The 20195-nt window shown below is 41.5% G+C and overlaps 1 protein-coding gene across 1 annotated transcript; it reads left to right on the top strand.

The window, feature by feature from the left end:
• The first annotated feature begins 138 nt into the window (after nucleotides 1-138).
• Nucleotides 139-13471, top strand: LOC103697068 (DEAD-box ATP-dependent RNA helicase 40). Its single transcript, XM_008778838.4, is given in 9 exon segments — nucleotides 139-326; nucleotides 1155-2584; nucleotides 4331-4540; nucleotides 4997-5065; nucleotides 5594-5863; nucleotides 6462-6812; nucleotides 9215-9489; nucleotides 12109-12411; nucleotides 12413-13471. Coding segments are annotated over 8 exon segments (3597 nt in total). The 5' UTR covers nucleotides 139-326; nucleotides 1155-1195; the 3' UTR covers nucleotides 13143-13471.
• The last annotated feature ends 6724 nt before the right edge of the window (nucleotides 13472-20195 follow it).

Genomic DNA, 20195 nt, shown 5'->3' with positions numbered 1-20195 from the left:
GCTTGAGATGGCTTTACATGGTCGAAAAGGGACGGTGGATTTGGATATCGTATATACACTCTATGCATTCATTCGGAGGATAGCTTTGACCTAGCTCTCGCACGCCGCTGCTCGTGCTACATAACGCCAGGCTCTAAGGAAAGAAGAGAGGTTGGGAGAAAGAGAACTAGAAAAGCCGAGGATTAGGGTTTTTATTTCTTGGATTTTTTCTCCCCTTCTTTAATCCGTTCGGCGACTCTGCTTCGGGAGAACGAAGGGAGGGGAGAGCGGGGGGTTTCGCTTCCGTCCCTCATCTCGCCCCCAATTCCTCTACTCCTTCGCCCAAGGTGAGCTCCTTCACCGCCTAATCCTTCTCGTGCTCTCCTCTACGAGCTTTTTCGCGCATTCTTTTGGCGGTTTCTAAGGTTTTAGACGGGCTATTCGATTCCTAATGGGAACATCTGGATTTTTTCCTGGGTTCTACGAAGTACGGAGAATTGTTTTGATGTTTGTGCTAGGGTTTGCAGATCGAAAGTTTCTTAGTTGACGCGTAGTATTAATTCTGTTATGTGCTCAGATTGGTTCGATGTTTTCTAGGGTTTATTACGATGCAAAAATATTAATTTGCGATGCGAGTGTTGCTTCTGTGGATGTCAGACCTCAGGCCTTTATTTCTTTTGATTTTTAAAAATATTGATGTATTTCATTGGATTAGGGATTTCCTTAGGGAGTGTGGACTCTCGAATATTGGTATAGAGGGAAGATGAACCAAACTCTGATATTTTCTTACTTGCATGAAAGGAGAAGGTTAATAGCCGGGTTTAAATGAAGTGCCTGAATTGTTTGATGTGTTCGACTCTGGTTATGCAATTCATATGTTTCTAGGGTTTTCTTTTTTAAGTTCTTTACGTCGCGTTGATTAGATCCATCATTTCGTTTTCTAGGGTTTAGGGATATATGGGTATGGGAAACTGGGGTACTAATGATTCGGGCTTCTAGGTTTTGCAGAAAAATAATTTTGGTATTTATTTTCAATCCGTCAAATTTGTTAAATTTTAGGTGCTTTTCTGTATTGTCTGCATGGAAATTTTTTATGCTTTTTTGTGACCTGCTTTTGAACTGAACCAATTTTGGTGGATAATTAATGTTTTTTTTTTGTCCCCTCTTATGTCTAGGGGGATTGGGCTGAAGAGTGCTTAGGCGGGAATCTTTGGGCATGGCAACAGCAGAGGCGGCTCCAGCTTCACTGGGCCCACGCTTTGCACCTGAAGACCCGACACTCCCGAAGCCTTGGAAAGGGTTGATTGATGGAAGCACTGGTCTCTTGTACTACTGGAACCCTGAAACGAATGTCACCCAGTATGAGAAGCCAGCTACCTCAGCCTCTCCACTGCCAACTGGTCCTCCTTCCTCAGCCTCCATGCCCAAGTTGGCCCAGATACCCACAGCTCGCACCTTACCTCCTAATGTCACTGTATCGCAGCAGCCTGGCCAACAAATGGTTCAACAGGCAGGACAGCAAGTGCAGCAACAGCATCCAAGTCAACAGATTTTTCAGCAAGCAGGCCAGCTAACTCAACAGCAGCAGCATCTGAGCCAGCAATTGCCGCTTCAGCAGTCAGGTCAGCAGATGCCGCTTCAGCAGTTAGGTCAACAGATGGCATGCCAGCAAAGTCAGCAGATGCCATATCAGCAGCTGCAGCAAATGTCAAATCAGCAGGTCACACAGCAGCAGAACGCACAGCAGTTCTCACACATGCAGCTGCAGCAAATGCCATATCAGCAAATTTCTTGCCTTCCAGGGCAGCTTATGCCGCACCCTCAGGGACAGCAACCACAAGGGCTGCAATTTTCTTCTTATCAGCAGGGGCAACAATCACAAGGGCTGCAGGCGCCATACCAGCTGGGGCAGCAACCGCAGGTGCCACAAATTCCTCACGAGCAACAAATGCAGGAGTCACACATGATGCTACAAAGGGGGCAGCAACTGCAGGGTCCACAAATCCCGCACTCCCAGGGCCTTCAGATGGTGCCCCAGCCGCTTCAATACCCACATGGGCTACAAATTGCACGTCGGCAGGGACAACAATCACATGGTTCACATAATGGAAACCAGCGTGGGCAGCAGACACAAGGACAGCAAGTTGGGTTCCCAAGGGTGGAGGAAGCAGCTCGCCTAGAGGGAAAGCAGGCTGGTCTTTCTTTGCCTATGGACCAACAAAGCAGTCTGATATCTTCGAATCATCACCTTCCAGTCACGCCTCCGCAGGTTAATATTTCTCTTGCAGGAGGACGTTCTATCCAACCACAGAAACAGCTTGGTGGGGCATCTCCTGTTACTGCACAGCATAATGCTTCATCGCTTCAGTTGCAGCTGGCGGGCATAGACCCGAGCTATCAGCAACAGCAAACAAGTGGTTGCACAATTCCAAATCAGCCGGGGCACACGGTGATCCGTCCGCCTATGGGATTGAAAACAGGTTATGATGATGATCAACATGAAAGAGGGAGAAATGAATTTAATTCTTCCCGAAGGATGGAAGAGCCAATGATGCTTCCACAGCAACCAAAGCATGCAAATCTTCCCCTTGCATGGAGTCAGCAGGTGATCTTTCTTTCTTTAGATTTTTGTCATTCGTTGTGGTTTTACATTTTATCAAGTGAAAAGGGGCACACAACTAGGTTAGGGCATTAAATTGCTTTAAGATGCACAAACAAATCATCCTTGAACTCTGGCTGTTTCATGGATGATGATTAATATGGAATGGTTTTCCTTGAATCAGTCACACAAGATCTATTTTATTTTCTTGAAAATATTTACTATGTTGCTAGTTACTGGAGGAGGTCTTCATCTGTTGCCTACTTTTTTTGTAAATTTAATATTGGTTTTATAAACTCTTGCAGTTGTACTAAAAAATACAAAATCTAAAATAAATTAGTTTTAGAGAAACACTAATTTGGTTACTTCCATAAACTTGGTTTTGTAAAAGTACCGGTCATAAAAACATGACAGATAAGTTTGACAACAAATTGAGCCTTTCCCTGTTTTTCATGAAGTCTATTTTGCAGAAAATCAGGCTTATGATTCTGTTTTCAAGAAACATCACAGAGAACCAAACAGGTCCTTGACCTATTTTTCTAGAATGCTGCAAATCCTTTCCTGGGCTTTTAGCCATTTGCACTCTCATTGCAAAGTCCTTTGAACTCCCTAATACCTCTTCCTAAGCAGAAATATGGACCTGATTGGGGGAATACATATATATTCATATCGAGTTTTCACCTTGCTACTTTGACAATTCGCATGTCTAGAGAACCTCTCGTCATAAGTCTACAAACTTTCTCCTTTGTAATGATACTGCTTTAGTTTGCACCATCTCTCCTTTTGCGAAAAAAATGCCGAGGATTCTCTCTTCTTTGTATCAGCAACTTCTTTACCCGAACTAGAAAAAAATCATGAGGTTAGCCGAGAATTTATAGAAGGATACTTCTACATTCAGACTTTCTTCAGACTTGCCTGTTCTTTGTTGAAATTGTTAGACCAGGGATCTTAATTATGACCCTTAAATCACATAATTCTATGGCTAGGCCTTCCTGTCCTATAACATAGATAACTAGCTCTTAAGTCAAGGGCAATATCCACATAATTAATATATGACTTAGCATTGTTGTTTAACATAAACAACAACAACAACAACAACAACAACAACAACATAATATTAGTATGTGAAAAGTCTCATGAGCTTGTTGTGGCTAACTTGATTCAACCTTCTTCTTTATGAAAAACCTCCAAAGTTGACCTCTCAATAGCTCCATGATATTACTACTGGAAGCGAATTTATGCTTACTCAACCTTGTTATTAACAACAACAGGAAAGCTGTTAGAAATTTATGCTTAGATGTACATATAATATTTGTAAAGGATCAGGAAGCTGATGCTTTCTGAAAGCTTAGTTGGCACATGTGTAGGCGATAAATTGATAGTGAAGTTGTAGACATTTGTTAGTCACGTGTGATGGTGGTTAATCACATGCATTGAAACTAAATCAGCTAATTTCTGAGTTAAAGAGTTTTTAGGAATTGATGGGAGGAATGTGGTTGTCCTGATAAGTTGTCATCAAAATAGGATATGAATCTCAACGCTACAGTTGGCATGAGTGATGGAAGATGATTCCAAGTAGTTGGAACACCTTATTTCTTTATGGCTCTTGTCGATGATGTATCTTATGTCCAAGTATCAGAGTGCAAGCTTATATCTGATGCTGCCTTTTGGCTTTGTTTTTTTTCTTCCTGTTTGATATCTTATCTATTAGATAATATATGCTAACTACTCATAGTTGTTATTTTGCATCAGGATATGAAAATGGGTCATCAGTTTATTCCACCAGGTCATTCAGGCGGACTGAACATGTTGCCACAGCATCCTATGCCAAACATGTACAGTCATGCTGCCTTTCCTGATCCAGCTCCCTTAGGACCGTCCGAAGGAATGTTTGGCTCATCAGATTTTCCAAATATTTCTGCAGCTGATGCATACTGCCAGCACCACGAGGTTACCGCAATGGTGAGAGATATATCGTGATACATTGCATAGATTGTTGTTATGAAATTAATTTTACTTGTTAATATGAAATTGGTGGATGTCCTTTGAGATTGCTGATGCCTTTGACAGTATATAGTAGTTATGGAGGCTGCATGAACTGGGAGCTTTAGTTTATATTATACACAGTTTAGACACTGATATGTGGCTTCTCGAGAATATTTTCTGCCAATAACTTAGTGATCAATGAACATAAGGACTTTGTTTATAGTATGATTTGCAATGATAGAAAAAAAATATAACATTGTTCAGATATACAGCACTGAGGGAACTTTCATAGAGCATCACCTTTCTCAAATCTTACATGGGCCTTGTGTAGCCATGTTGTGTGATACATTGCTTGGGTTCTTTTGTATACTATAAATTTGAGATTTGTCTCATTAGATGCTATGGTGCTTACTCCTTTAAAAATATTGTCAGGGCGACAATGTTCCTGCACCATTCATGACCTTCGAGACCACTGGCTTCCCTCCAGAGATTCTTAGAGAGGTAATTTTATCCTTAAACTTGTTATGCTTTTTAGATTGCATGATCCAATTTGATCAATCTTGCTATTTTACTCTTGTGAAAGAAATAGTACAAATCTTGTCAAATGGCCTTTCCATTCTGTTTATATCAGCAGTGCTATCATGACAACTGTGACATTTGCTCAAAGGAGCATATGTGTCTCATGAGGTATTGCTGGACACCCTATTTGCACAGCTGCTGCCCTCTTGTCTGGGGCTGCAGTCATAGTTGCGGATTTTACTGCAGACAAGTTTTATGAGGGTTGACCTTCTTCCAGATTGCATAATGTGGCTGAGGCTTCCTTCTTATTGACTCTGCCGCTCAGTCTGAGACTCTGAAGAGCCCCTCCTAGCTGCCTTGAGTTGCTTCAGTAAGCAACCAAATTTATTTGTGTTTTTCTTGTAGCTATAATTTAAACAAGCCAGCTCGATTAGTGCTACTTATTTAGTAAATTTTAATATTTTTTTTAATGAGTTGTGCTGTTTAACATTGTTTCTTTACTGTTTTCAGATGCATTCAGCTGGATTTTTGTCTCCCACGCCAATACAGGCGCAGACATGGCCAGTTGCACTACAAAACAGAGACATAGTGGCCATTGCCAAGACAGGTTCAGGGAAGACCCTGGGCTATCTTATTCCTGCATTTATCCATTTGAGAAGATGTGGAAATAATTCTCGGTTCGGTCCAATAGTGTTAGTTTTGGCTCCGACTCGGGAACTTGCTTCACAAATACAAGAAGAGGCAATCAAGTTTGGTCATTCTTCTAGAGTTTCTTGCACGGTAAGTTCTGGCCGCTGTCTTACTTTGGGTTCTCTTATTTTCGTTGAAATTCCTTTTAAGGAGATCTGCAGTTAGATTTCTTCGCTGGAGTGTATCATTCATTCTGAATGACTGTTACCTCTGTATCCCAACCTATTGGCTCTTATTTAATGCACCAGAACTCAGTGGGGAAAAAAGATAAGTAGGGCTTCAAGTTTATCTTGTTCATGGAATGTAAATTATTTGCAATTCCTAGCTATACCTGTTTAAACTACAATGCATGGCATTCTATATCTTCAATCTGCATACTTCACAATTGTGGGAACAGGAGAATACGATTTGTCCTTGAGATCTAGCTTCTTAAATTATAGGAAGATTCAATCTAGTGAAAACGGGAATATCAGATGTCATGGTAATTATCTTGCACTATAAATGGTCATTTTGTTGCAAGATCAGAAATCCATCTGATTCTTAACGTTATTTCACTTTGTATAGTATTTTTCTTATTTGTGCATTAGACTAGAAATTTAGATTTTCATCTTCATTTCTATTTTTAATTATTTTATTATATTAACTGTCTTTGTGAAGGAGATCTCAGTTCTATTTTTATAATCTTCAGTGTCTATATGGAGGAGCTCCAAAGGGTCCTCAGCTAAGAGAAATAGAACGAGGAGCAGATATAATAGTGGCTACACCTGGTCGGCTTAATGACATCCTTGAGATGAAGAAGATCGATTTCCGTCAAGTTTCTTTTCTTGTGCTTGATGAAGCAGACCGTATGCTTGACATGGGCTTTGAACCTCAGATACGAAAGATTGTGAATGAGATTCCTCCACACAGGCAGACTCTCATGTACACAGCAACTTGGCCTAAGGAGGTGAGGAAAATAGCTGGGGATCTACTGAAGAATCCTGTTCAGGTGAATATTGGCAGTGTTGATGAGCTTGCTGCAAACAAGTCCATTACGCAGGTGAGTATGACAATTTATGGTTTTCACTTTTTGTGGTCATCAAGAATTCAGGATGCTTTAATTCATGCAGAGGTTTTTGCCTGTTAATTACTGATGGATTGAAAAAATTAAATGTTATATACATCTTGTATGTATTGATAATTACATGGGTGATATAATCATGTTGTTCTATACCATAGTTGCTAGTTTGGTTGATACTGAGTAGATTATTGCATAGTGCTACCTTGATGAATTTTGAGTTAGGGTTTTGCTAGTTAAAAAAACAATTTTAAGTATGTCCTTATGACTGTTTTTATCATTTGTAAAAGGGAGAGAGAATTAGAGGAAACAGAAAAGGAGATGGTTTGTCAGTTTCTGTTATGGATGTCCCAATTCCCTGGCAAGTTGCTTATTGGGCTCTTCCTGTTTTGCTTCTTGGATAGACGAATGAATATATTATGATACTCAACTCTTGAAACAAACTTATGAGACTTTTAAAAATTTCAGCAACTCAGGCTTTCCTGGAAATCTTCCAAATTGCGGACCTTCCAAGATCTGTGAGTGCAGAACTGCAGAAGCTGTTGGAGATGGGGGCATCAAATTTAAAGGAAGTTAGCAAAATAATAATGGAAAAATGGTGAAATTAAAATGTTATATCTGCAGCATGACTTCGAGATATTCTAGAATAACAGAATAGTGGCTCACAAAAATCTGTCTGGACACCTGTGACATTTGAATGGATGCTCTTGGGCAAGCTAACCTGGAAGTATGCATATGATGGTAATTTGAGCAGTATTCTGCCAATTGTGTTAGTGGAGCTAGTGCGGGCATTTGACAGTTATAGTGCTCGTGTGGAGACTAAAAAGTAATTTGATGTATTCAAACTTTAGCTCTAGGAGCCTTGTTCTGAGGAGTTACTGTAAGACACTGTCGTTCAAAGTAATTTCTTATTGCAAAACTCTACACTAGACAAATGAGTTATGCAAGGGCATATAGACTTCTGTTTGTCATTTTTTCTACAACTTTAGGTCCTCTACCAGCATCACAACAGGAAGTTATACTACGGGCTCCAACAGTAGTTACTGTTGAAGGTCTGGTGGGCCGAAACTGCAGGTACTGGTCAGAAATTGCTTTGAAGATATTAGGATTTGGTTATCAGAATGAAAAACAAAGAAATTCTAGAAAGAAGAGGAAATAAAGATATGAAACCAGGCTGTATTGAAGAATCGTTTCCCTTTGATATAAGTGAACAGAATGCAGATGACAAAATGCCTTCTAATCAATAATATAATAGGCAACATGGTAACATCATCAGATACTTTTTTAGCGATAACAAAGCTGGTGCGCCATCTCATTATTTAGTGAAAAATAAAAGACCTCCTCTTCTTTTTTACTTAACTAATTGCAGTCAATATATGAGACCTGTGATGGTGCAGTGGCTTGGTTTCTTGCAAAAAAAACATCTACAAGAATCTTTTGAGATGGCCGATACTCGTTAGGCTTGTCAGTTTCAAAAAATATTCATCCCATCTACCATCATTTCATAAGTGATGATGCATAATTGTTTATGTTCAATTTTACTGTGTATGTTTGTTTGTGCACCGCCGGGCATTATCATTTCTAATATTTACTTGCGTATGTGCGAGCATGTGTGGACATGATATTCCTTTCATAAACTCGTTACTAGGGGCAAAATGGTATATCTCTGTGCACACCTACTCGTTATGCGTAATTCCTTGGTGTTGGTAGCTTTTCCTATGTGTGAAAGCTATATTGGAAGGTCTCATTCAAGTTTTTCCTGAAGCAACCTTCCTGGACTGATTCAATGTGATAAGTCCTAGTTCATTGCATTTTTCCCTTGGTAAAAATGATATGTATTACTTGTATTCCCCATTTTTATTACATTTTGGCGGGCTACTTAATCAGAATAGCTTGTTGGATAGGGATTCTCTTATGAAATGTGTAGAAGGGTCTCGTATTTTTTAGTTAGAGAGGGTCTGCAAGCACATTCACCGCTCGCTGAATGTGTTTCACAGTGCTTGCCTTATGTGCTATAATATTTGAAGTACCCATATATATAGTTTGTTGATGTTACTGTCTTTTTCCATTTCTTTTTCTATTTTTTTGGGGGTGGGGGGTGAGGGGTGGGGGAGGTTTGAAGCATTGTCATTAATTTTTGGCGAATCAATCTTCCCAACATCCTTGAAGGGCTAACCATAACTTTTATATTTAATTTTTGTAAAACTATTTTTAAATTTCCACGCTGTTTATCTGGGGTGGACTTCGTCACGCATGTGTTGCCACTGGCTGATTTATTGATTGCCCATCAGGAATTCTCTGACTGTTCATTATTTGATATCTGTTGTTCTGTTTTTCCCTTACCTCTTACCTTCTTCCCTGTTGATGTTGGTTATGGAATGCAGTATGTGGAGGTGGTTTCGCCTATGGACAAGCAGAGGCGCCTGGAGCAGATTCTTAGAAGCCAAGAACGGGGATCCAAAATCATCATCTTCTGCTCAACAAAGAGGCTGTGTGATCAGCTGGCCCATAGCATGCGGAATTTTGGTGCTTGTTCCATTCACGGTGACAAGTCTCAGGGTGAAAGGGATCATGTCTTGCAACAGTTTCGCACCGGGAAGGCACCAATTCTAGTTGCTACTGATGTTGCTGCCCGGGGACTTGACATCAAGGATATCAGGTGTGAATTTCCTTTGGGTCTCATATCCTACAGATATTTTACTTTTGAAGGCGAAGTAGAGGAAATTCTTTATTTGTCTTGTTCATATAAATTAAAATTTAGATCATAGCCTCTTTTTTCATAGTCAGGTCATGAATATATTTTGTATATATGCATGCTTTTATGTTTATTCGACATTCTTCTGGTTTGATTGCTAAACCTTATAATCAAGGTTTGTTGAACCGATATCGTGACCTATACTAATCAGCTACCCATACGGTACCATATGGGTTTGTACCATGTACCGTACTATGCCGTGCCAGAATGTGCCGTGCGGGGAGAGGAAGGAGAGGGAGGAAGAGAGAGAGGGAGGGAGAGGGTGAGGGGGAGAGAGGAAGGAGAGGGAGGGAGGGGGGGGAGAGAGAGAGAGGGTGGGAGGGGAGGGAGAGAGAGGGAGCGAGGGTTGAACAAGGTATCCGGGAGCTCCCCATGCTTGGCTTGGCTGCTGATTGAGCGGCAGGGTATCGGGGTCTTCAAAGAGGGAGGGAGGGGAGGAGAGCCTACCTGCCAGTGGCGAAGGCGATGCTCGAGCGAACGGGAGGGTGAGATAAGGCTAGGTTTTCCATTGAGTGGGAGAGAAGGGCGGGGGGTCCACCGGTTCGGCCATCTAGGGAGCTGTGTGTGTGTGTGTGAGAGAGTGAGAGAGTGAGTGAGAGAGAGAGAGAAGGGGGCAGGGTGGGAGGAGAGCCTCGAAGGCTCTTGAAGCATCGGGGGTGGGGGAGCCTTGAAGGCTTTCGAAGAGTTGTGAAAGCACGAACTGTGTGCTAACTTGATAAATAAGGCTCAAACCACGTGTTGGAGAGGGGGCTAGCATCTGAACCGAACCGAGCTTGTGAATCGTTCCGACTTAGCATTGATTCAGTTTGGTACGGACCGAACCACCCAATTTGGGTTGGTTTAGCAATCCTTGCTTATAATTATTAATTTACATGCGTACTGAACTAGTAGTTCGGTTGATCTTTGGCAGCTGATTTTTGCTAGGAAAGTGAAGGAAGCATATGAAGTGGGGGAAAAAGCTGCAGGATATCTGCATATTCATCTGCAATTCTTGCATATAATTCCCCCATGCTTTTCCCCTTTCCTGTACTTTCTATTGAAAGTGATCTTTGTCCATGATCATTATTTATTCAGTTTGTGAAAACTATCGTGCATATCTTAGTCTTTATGTCAAGCATATGATTGGTTCTTTTCAGTTCTTTCATGTAATGATTCCACTTACCTCAAAGACCGATCGGGGATATAGGATTTATTGAGTTGAGCTGGGAGGCTTTTTGTTTAAGCAAAAAGAACCAATCTTGTTGTCATGGGACACTTTTGGCCATCAATACTTTGTTTGTGCTATCAGTGGTCTTGCATAGTGTGAGTTTGGTTGATTTCAATGCACACATTGCCTTGTTAGCGAGCACTCCCTGTGTGCGCGCTGTCATGGAATTTTCTGAATTTGGCGTGCCGTAACATATTTAGATATTTAGATTTTGTTATTGAAATAGCTCCTGAGCTCAGCGTGTAGGTTTTCTTGTAGAGAGAACTTCTGATCTTGGTGTTTATGTCAGTCCAATACCTGTGTCCTGTGACATTGTTATGAAGCCTCGAAGGCTCTTGAAGAATCGTGAAAGCGTCAGCTGTGTGTTAACTTGATACATAAGGCTCAAACCAAGTGGGGGAGAAGGGGCTAACACCTGAACCGAACCGAGCCTGTGAACTGTTCCGACTTGGCATCGGTTCAGTTTGGTACGGGCCGAACTGTCCGGTTCGGCAATCCTTACTTATAATTATTAATTCACATTTGTTCTGAATTAATAGTTCAGCTGATCTTTGGCAGCTCATTTTTGCCAGGAAAGTGAAGGAAGCATATGGAGTGGGGTAACAGCTGCAGGATGTATGCGTATTCATATGCAATTCTTGCATATAATTGCTCCATACTTTCCCCTTTTCATGTACTTCCTATTGAAAGTGATCTTTGTCCCTGATTATTATTTATTCAGTTTGTGAACTACTGTGCATATCTTAGTCTGTCTTTATTTCAAGAATGATTGAATCCTTCCAGTTCTTTCATGTAATTATTCTACTTACCTCATAAAGCCCAATCGGGGATATAGGATTTATTGAGTTCAGCTGGGAGACTAAGCAAAGTCTGGTCTTGTTGTCATGTGACACTTTTGGCCATCAATACTTTGTTTGTACCATCAGTGGTCCTGCGTAGTGCGAGTTTGGTTAATTACAATGCATACATTGCCTTGTTAGCAAGCACTCTCTGTGTGTGCGCGTGCGCACGGCTGTCACGGAATTTTCTGAATTTGGTGTGCCATAACATGTTGATATGTGTGGATTTTGTTATATAAATAGCTTCTGAGCTTGGTGTATAGTTTTTCTTATAGAAATAGCTTCTGATCTTGGCATTTATATCAATCCAATATCTATGACATTGTTATGAAGCCATATAAAGCAAATTATACCCATTCATTTTTCCTACGTGCGATGCATGCATTAATTTAGTTATTGTTTACTTCTTGAATACATTCTAACATAGGGATTTCATTTTGATGTGTTGTATCTTAATAGTATTTTGATTTGTTGCAGGGTGGTGGTTAATTATGATTTTCCTACAGGGATCGGGGATTATGTCCACCGGATTGGACGAACTGGGAGGGCTGGGGCTACAGGAGTATCGTACACCTTCTTCTCAGACCAGGATCGGAAATATGCAGCTGATCTAGTAAAAGTTCTTGAAGGTGCAAATCAACATGTTCCACCAGAGGTTCGCAATATGGTCGCGCATGGTGGACCCCTCTTCCCAAGGCCTCGTGCTGGAATGAGCCGCTGGGATTTGGGTGGCAGCAGCAAGTGGGACTCTGGAGGTGGGCGGGGAGTGAGGGATGGCCCTTGGTGGCTTTGGTGGTCGTGGGAGCTTTGGAGGTGGTCGGGGCATGAGGGATCGTCCTGGTGGCTTTGGTGGGCGTGGCGGTAGAAATGATTTCTACGGTGGGCATAGGCCCAGGGGTCGTGGATTTGGTGGACCAGGTGGAGATAGGGGTCGGCATGACCGTGTCCCATATGACCGATATATGAAACCTGGTGGACAAGGCCGGTATGATGCTCGCAGGGGATTTGGAGAGAGGAGCAGAGACCGGGGTTATAGTCGAAGTCCAGAGAGAGCTCGGACATGGGGTTATGATAGAAGCAGAAGTGAAAGCAGTAGGAGCAGGAGCCGAAGTAGAAGCCGAAGCCGAAGTAGGAGTTGGTCAAGGAGCAACAAGAGCTGGAGCAGAAGCCGAAGCAGGAGCCGGAGCAGAAGTCGAAGCAGGAGCTATGATAGGTATGAGAGGCCTGGGGGACAGGAGTATGACCACTCTCTAGTACCTGCAGCACCCATAGCCTTGCCTGGATTTGAGCCACCAGAAGTGGCTGGGTTTGAAGTTACACCGGTGCCCGAGTTTGAGGCTTCTTTACCTCTATCAGGTGATATGTCTCCCATGTCACCAGGCCAGGATAATGGATCGTTCCCCGGAAGTGAGCTTACCGGTGAACTTCCACAGCCTGATGGCAGGAGGCTCGACTTTCCGGAGTCTGGAGCCTCCCTAGAACTGCCTCAACAGCATGCAGCGGATTTGTAATGCAGTTTTGGAGATGTAAGATCATTTTTCAGGAGTTTCTGGCTTCAAAAATCTTGTTGAGGATTTGCAACTTTGGAGGGGCAGGCCAGGAGCGTTGTGGTTGATGGATTCCTTTAGGCCAGAAAATTAGTTTTTTTTTCTTTTCCTTGTTTCAAAAAAAAAAAAAAACAGAAACAGGAGTTTCGAATTATTCATACAGTTTCAAGGGGAGGGTTATTATGTGGTATTTTTCTCAGAATCAAAGGGTATTGATGTGAATTCTTTATGAAGACCCAAGTTTTACATGCTTTCATACTACCAAAGTATCATTTTTTCGGTGTATTGATTTTATTCTCTGCTAGCTACTGCTATCTTCTGCCTGCAATGTAAAGTTAATTCTATTCTACCAGGACTTACAAACACAAATTTTTCTTTTATGGATGTTTTATTATGACGACTTGCCAGTTCCATGCCTAAAAGTGCGATCCTGGTAATCTCAGTACCGCACCTAAAGAAAACATCTGTAATAGTAACCTACTAGTGTTCCTCAAAACTTGTTTAAGGGCAGCTGGTGATTCGGTTGGTGGGTATGTTCATGCGTTGTCCTGCTAATCAGATACATGGCGAGTGATTGAAAGGTATCCCTTCACTTTACTTTGAGAGGATCCCGTAGGCTTAGCAGTTTTGATGGTGCCTGCGGCCATGCCGTTTGCACCTGTTTCATGGTATTTATCTTCTGCACCATCTTCATTTCTTCCATGTCTGCATCCGTCCATGAGACTGCAGGGCTCGTATGAATCCTTGAACCACATCATGGAGACTCTAACCAGGAAATAAGTTAGCTATGAATTTGCCCAATTGCGTAAAAAATCAACCGTTATATCATCAGCCAAAGTGAATTCCTTTATCCCCACCAGATTTGTTGCGCCGCCAACTGGTGTTTCTCCGTAACCTACTCCAGCCTAAAACAATCTAATTGGCTTGTATTTATAAACCTAATGATAGTCAACTTTAAAGACCACGTAATAGCACGTATCTAGTAGGATAGTGATTACGGGTATCGATCCACAGGGATTGGGGTACAGTTGTTCTCTTAAAAATATTTGAAAAAGAGAATTTGTGAAGACTATTAAACTAAGCAATTTAATAAGAAATGCAATTAAAATGATATCAGTTTGAGGGAACCTAGGGCAAGGAATTCACCACTAATATCGGAATAAGGGTTATATGTAATTTATTTCACTCTTGGATTATTATGCAAATTGGCTACAAGCCTAATAAGCATTCGAATAAAATTTCACAAAAGTAATTTAGGCATAATCCATCTTTAGTTAGCATGAAATGTCTACCCTAATCTATGGTGGTAGCATATCGCATCTTCCTTAAGTATGAACTATCTTATTTTTACTTCAATGATCATGAAAAAAACTTTTGTATAGACTTCATACTTGAAATCACAGAATTTAAGCATGAGGTAAAAGGATATTTATTAAGAACAAGAATGTCTATACAATTCCAAGAATATAAAATTAAATAAACTAAAACCCGCCTTCCTTTGTTAGGGCTGCATCCAGCCCTAGTGAAGAGATTATGCTTCCATACAGACGCAAACAGCTGCACTGCAGGGGACTTCATGATGATTGGCTCTCCCTCCTTCCACCCGTCGGCTCCCTCTCAGCACATCATCATCTCTTCCTTTGGGAAATCATTCCCAAAGTACTCAAGAAACTCTTCTCCCTCCTCTGTTTCCCATGGGACTTTCCGAATTTAAAGGATGTGATCGGCCTTGATGGGGAAAAGAAGAAATGGCTCTCCTTCACGTTCTGACCCCTTTTATAGGCTGCCAACTCCCCCTAGCTCCTCCTTCCGAGTGCAGGATAAGGATGAAGACGCGGTGGGTATCTTGCGGACGGCTGGAACGAGCTAGGAGCAGGTGATGCGGAGAAGATCTCGGAGGTGACGTGGAGATGAAGATGCTGGGAAGTTGATCCGAAATGAAGTGGAAGATCTTGGTTCTGTTCCAAAACAGGGGATACAGATGACAAGTGGGTGGCTGGGACACACAGGAGAAGCGGAAGAAGGTATGCATCGCGGGCGTTGGATAAAAATCAGGGAGTGAAGCTCGGTTTGATTTGGAAGAGAATAAGGATGATACTCGGTTTGAAACAGGGGAGGATGCATTTGGATGCCGTGAAGCTCGGGAGGTGGACATACCAGATGCTAAGATTTGCTGGTTGAAGGGAAGGATGTTGGGAACCCGCCCATGCCGCAGAAAATTTAATAAAAATTCAGATGGCAGCGGAAGAGGCATAAGCGGGATCAATCGTTCATCACATGAATGTTGTTCAAAGACCGTTCGTAGATAGATTAGAATTAAAAACTTTTAAACTAATTATGAAGATCAGATCTTCACCTTCTGCGGGTAGATGATCACCGCAAACTGAAGTTCGTGGTTTAGGATGAAGGTTCGCTTGAAGCCGTTCACGTGTCCGGCCTCTACGGGTATCCACACGAAGCAGAAATCTGATCAAAGCTTCATTGTCTCCCCGGGGTGCTAGCTCCCTTGCAGAGACAACTTTGGATGGCTGATTTCCTTCCTTTGAATCAACCCTTGATTATGCTTGGGAGGAGGAAGAAGAAGGAGGAACTTGGATGAAGAACCAAAAGCTAGACCTGCAGCCTTTTCCCTTGCTTGCGTTGGAACTCAAGAGAGGGAGAGGAGGGATGCCGCCAAGACTTTCTTTGCTTTTCCCTTGCTTGTGGCTGAAGACCAAGGGGAGAAAGGGTGGCCACGAGTTGGAGAGGGAGAGGGCTTCAATCATAAGCCCTAGCGTGCCGCCCACATCCCTTTTTAAAGCATGAAGGGCTCCTACAAATTAGGAGCCCTTGATACTTTTCCAAGAGGGGCGCCGGCCCCTCTTGTGTTGCCGCACCAATATAGCAAAAGAGGAGGGGCGTGCGCCCCTCCCTCTTGGCTAACCCTAGTCCTCATTAAGTAAGGATTGGGAGGCCCTAATGTGGCTAAGTCCTAATCTAATTAGGCTTAGTCCAAGGTTGAACCAATTGGGTTTAATCTAGGTAAGTCCTAATCCAATTAGAACTCAATGAATCATGACTCAATTGAACCTTCAATCCTAATCTAATTAGGAGTCAGCTTGATTTATTAGATTAATAATTAATTGGGACTTAAGAAATCCTAATCCAATTAGGACTTATTTAATTTTAGTCCTAATCCAATTAGAACTCTTATTTGAATTCGAAGTCCTAATCTAATTAGGATTGTAGGAATCCTACTTCAAGTAGGAATCCCAGTCCTACTCCAAGTAGGACTCCCAGTCCTAATCCAATTAGGACTCCTGGAATTCTACTCCAAGTAGGATTCGTGTTTAAGTCCAATTAATTAATTTCCATTATTCCTTCTTCAATTTATTATCAATCGAATTGATTACTTGTGATTCATAATCACGTTTCAACCATCGGATCGGTCAATACTTCTAGTGTGTGTGACCCCATAGATTCTATTCTGACTAGTAGTGAGATATATTGCAATCTCTATTACAATATCATTGAAAACTCTTTTCAATTGGGTTGGAACAGTTCCAACTCAACTTATCAGGATTTATCGATCATCGAGATATTCCCTGTGAGTCTCACCATCCACCAGTGACACCTAGCAGCATGTAGTGGCTACCCAGCAGAATGGAATGATAAACCTCTAGGTGCAGTTATCGTATGATACAGTTCTACTATCGTGGATCCCTACAGGACGGAGGTCATGGACAACTCGTCAAACCCCATCGTCTGTCATATGTCAAGATTTATTCGACTTAAGTTCGAGAATGGAAAACTCTTTCTCCACTGGTTTTACTGCCCCGGCCGAGATCTTACGAACTCAGTCTTATAAATCACATAGGATCTCTCCTTATCTACCAAGATTGATAGATTCCATATAGGTGCATACCCTACTCCTACAGTGAACCTATTGCAGCCAATCTACACTGCATGGACCCGTATGTCTAGAGACCATGTATATGTGCAGTCAAACTACAATAACCTCACTGTGAGTAGCCGAAGCACCGCAGGTCAAAGGACCAGTCACACTACTGCAACATCAAGCAAGTCACTGACGAGTGGATAGACATCCAAGTAACTTCTTGTCTTGGTCACGCTCAGTACCCTTGTTCTCTAACAAGCACTTGTACAATTGCTCCAGTGTCCCTACACTGTGGACTCAAGACTCGTCCATCAAAGAAAGCTATATGTGCATTAATCTCAGCGGATTAATCACCGTCCTCGTGATGATCCATCGATCAGGAGCAATTCAGAAATTAATCACCAATGACACATGCCTCAAATTCTCAACTCTTGAGAATATGCGTCATCATCTTGTTAATTCCTTGGACGATTCATGGACACATAAGAACATGAATGAAAAGAATGCCCAACTTTATTAGGTCAAGTACAAATTTATGTTCCAGAATAAAATAATGCGTAAGCCAAATTGGCTTCTAAGGCATACTTCTAACAATTTCCCACTTGCACTAAAGCCAATCAGCCATAAACCTAAGCCTCATCTTCTCAAGATGCGTTTCAGTTTTCTGCTGACTTATCTGCTTAGTGAATGGGTTCACCACATTTCCCGTGGAGTCTACTCTTTGATCCTCTACTTATTTCTTTTCGAGGTAGTCACTTATTAGGTTAAACCACCGCTCTATGTGCTTCGGTTTTTGGTGAGACCTTTGGCTCCTTAGCTAGTGCTATGGTGCCTTTGTTATTGCAGAAGAGTGCTATGGCATCTGATGACATTACACCTAATTCTGCAATAAACTTTTAAACCAAAAAGGTTTCCACTGCACCCTTAGAGACGGCTTAACATTCACCTTCTAAGGTAGAATCTACAATGATCGGTTGTTCGGAACTCTTCCAATTTACTGAACCACAATTGCACATATTCTGATGTAGACTTTCTATCATCAATATGTGTGCATCCTTCTACCTTCAACTGTTATCTTCTCCCAAAGACCAAGAACATGTCCTTAGTCTTCTTAAGTACTTAAGACTGTTCTTCATATCTATCTAGTGCTTCTTGCCTGGATTTGACTGATATATGCTCGTGACACTCACAGCATATACTATATCATATTACGTACATAGCATGGTATACATGAGGCTCCCTATAGCCGAAACATAAGGGATCTTGCTCATCCGCTGAATCTCTTCAGATGTGTTGGGGCACATCTTCTTGGAGAGATTATCCCATGCCTAAGGGGTAATAATCCCCTTTTAGAGGTTTCCATGCCAAACCTCTTCAGCACTTCCTCTATGTAATATTTTGTGACAGGACAAGCATCTTTTTAGATCTATCTCTATGGACCTTAATTCTCAAAATATAGGATGCTTTTCCAAAGTCTTTTATGGAGAAATCCTTAGACAACCATACCTTGACCTAAGTTAGCATGGGAACACAATTTCCAATTGGAAGAATATCATCCATGTACAATACGAGGAATACAATAGTCCTCCTACTAACCCTTCTTATAAACACATGATTCTTCTTCGTTCTTAATGAAATCAAACGATTTGATTATATCGTTGAAACAAGTATTCCAACTCCGAGATGTTTGCTTTAGTCCATAGAAGGACCTTTACAGTTTGCAGACCTTGTGATCATCATCACAATATCTCATTATCATATTATGCTGCAATATCAAGCAATATTCGAATGAACTTCAGTATGGCTACAGGTAAAAAAGTATTCCTGATATTCAGTGCCTTCGCACTGACTATAACCTTTCGCCATTAGCCTTGCCTTATAGGTCTCTACCTAGCCATCCGAACTTAATTTCTCTTGTAGATCCATTTACACCCAATAGGTACTATACCTTCTGGTGAATCTACTAAGGTTCAGATTTGGTTGGAATGCATGGAGTCCAACTCTGACTTCATTGCTTCCAGCCATCTCTCAAAATCGATGTCTAGCATCGTCTCGTTGTAGGTATTGGAATCCTTACCTTGATCTCTATCTTCCATGAGGAACACTTCCTCTACATCCTCTGTAAGCATACCTAAGTACCTTTCAGGCGGACGGGAGATCCTACTAAATTTACGAGGTGGAGGAGGTACTACGTGTACTGGCTTAATATGAATAGGTTCTATAAGCACAATGGCTCGTTGCTTTTCAGTGACTTTCTCTTAGAGCTTATTTTTCCTCCCACTGCTTCTATCAAGGATAAACTATTTCCATGAAGATAGCATGTCGACTCACAAACACTTTGTGATCCTTTGGGACGTAAAAATTGTATCCTAATAACTCTTTTAGGATATCTAATAAAACGAGCATTAATTATCCTATCCTCTAACTTGTCCGCCTGTTGTCGCTTGATGTGGGCTGGATATCTCCAAATCTTGAGATAACCAAGACTCGGCTTCTTACCATGCCATATCTCATACGGTGTGGTAGGAACAGACTTAGAGGAAACACTATTCAATAAGTAAATAGCTGAAAATAGGGCATCTATCTAAAGAAACAAGGGTAAATCAGTGAAGCTCATCATAGACCGGACCATATCCAATAGAGTCTGATTCCTCCTTTCTGATACTCCGTTGATCTGAGGTGTACCAGGAGGAATCCATTATGAAACTATACCATTCTCCTTGAGATAATCACGAAACTCTCCACTAAGGTATTCATCTCCTCGATTTGATCGAAGAACCTTAATGAGTTTTTCTGTTTATTTTTCTACTTCATATCTTAACTCTTTGAACCTTTCAAAAGTTTCAGATATGTGTATCATACACATATCCATACCGTGAGTAATCATTGGTAAATAAAGTAAAAATTACAATCCCTAGCCTGCACATCGAATGGGCCACACACATCAGTGTGTACTAAGGGTAAGTATTTTAGTGGACCTCCCTGTGTCCTACAAAGGATAATTTGGCCATCTTTCTTTGAAGGCAGAATTCACAAATCGAATATGACTCGAAAGTCAATGAGCCCAAAAGCTCATGTTTCTCCAATTTGTTTATTCTGTCTTCTCCTATATGGCCAAGCCTGAGGTGCCACAAATACTT

This window comes from Phoenix dactylifera, chromosome 1 (genome assembly GCF_009389715.1).
Source record: "Phoenix dactylifera cultivar Barhee BC4 chromosome 1, palm_55x_up_171113_PBpolish2nd_filt_p, whole genome shotgun sequence".
Classification (NCBI taxonomy): Eukaryota; Viridiplantae; Streptophyta; class Magnoliopsida; order Arecales; family Arecaceae; genus Phoenix; species Phoenix dactylifera.
Note: the sequence above shows the minus strand (reverse complement) of the source record. Positions and strands in the feature narration are given on the sequence as shown.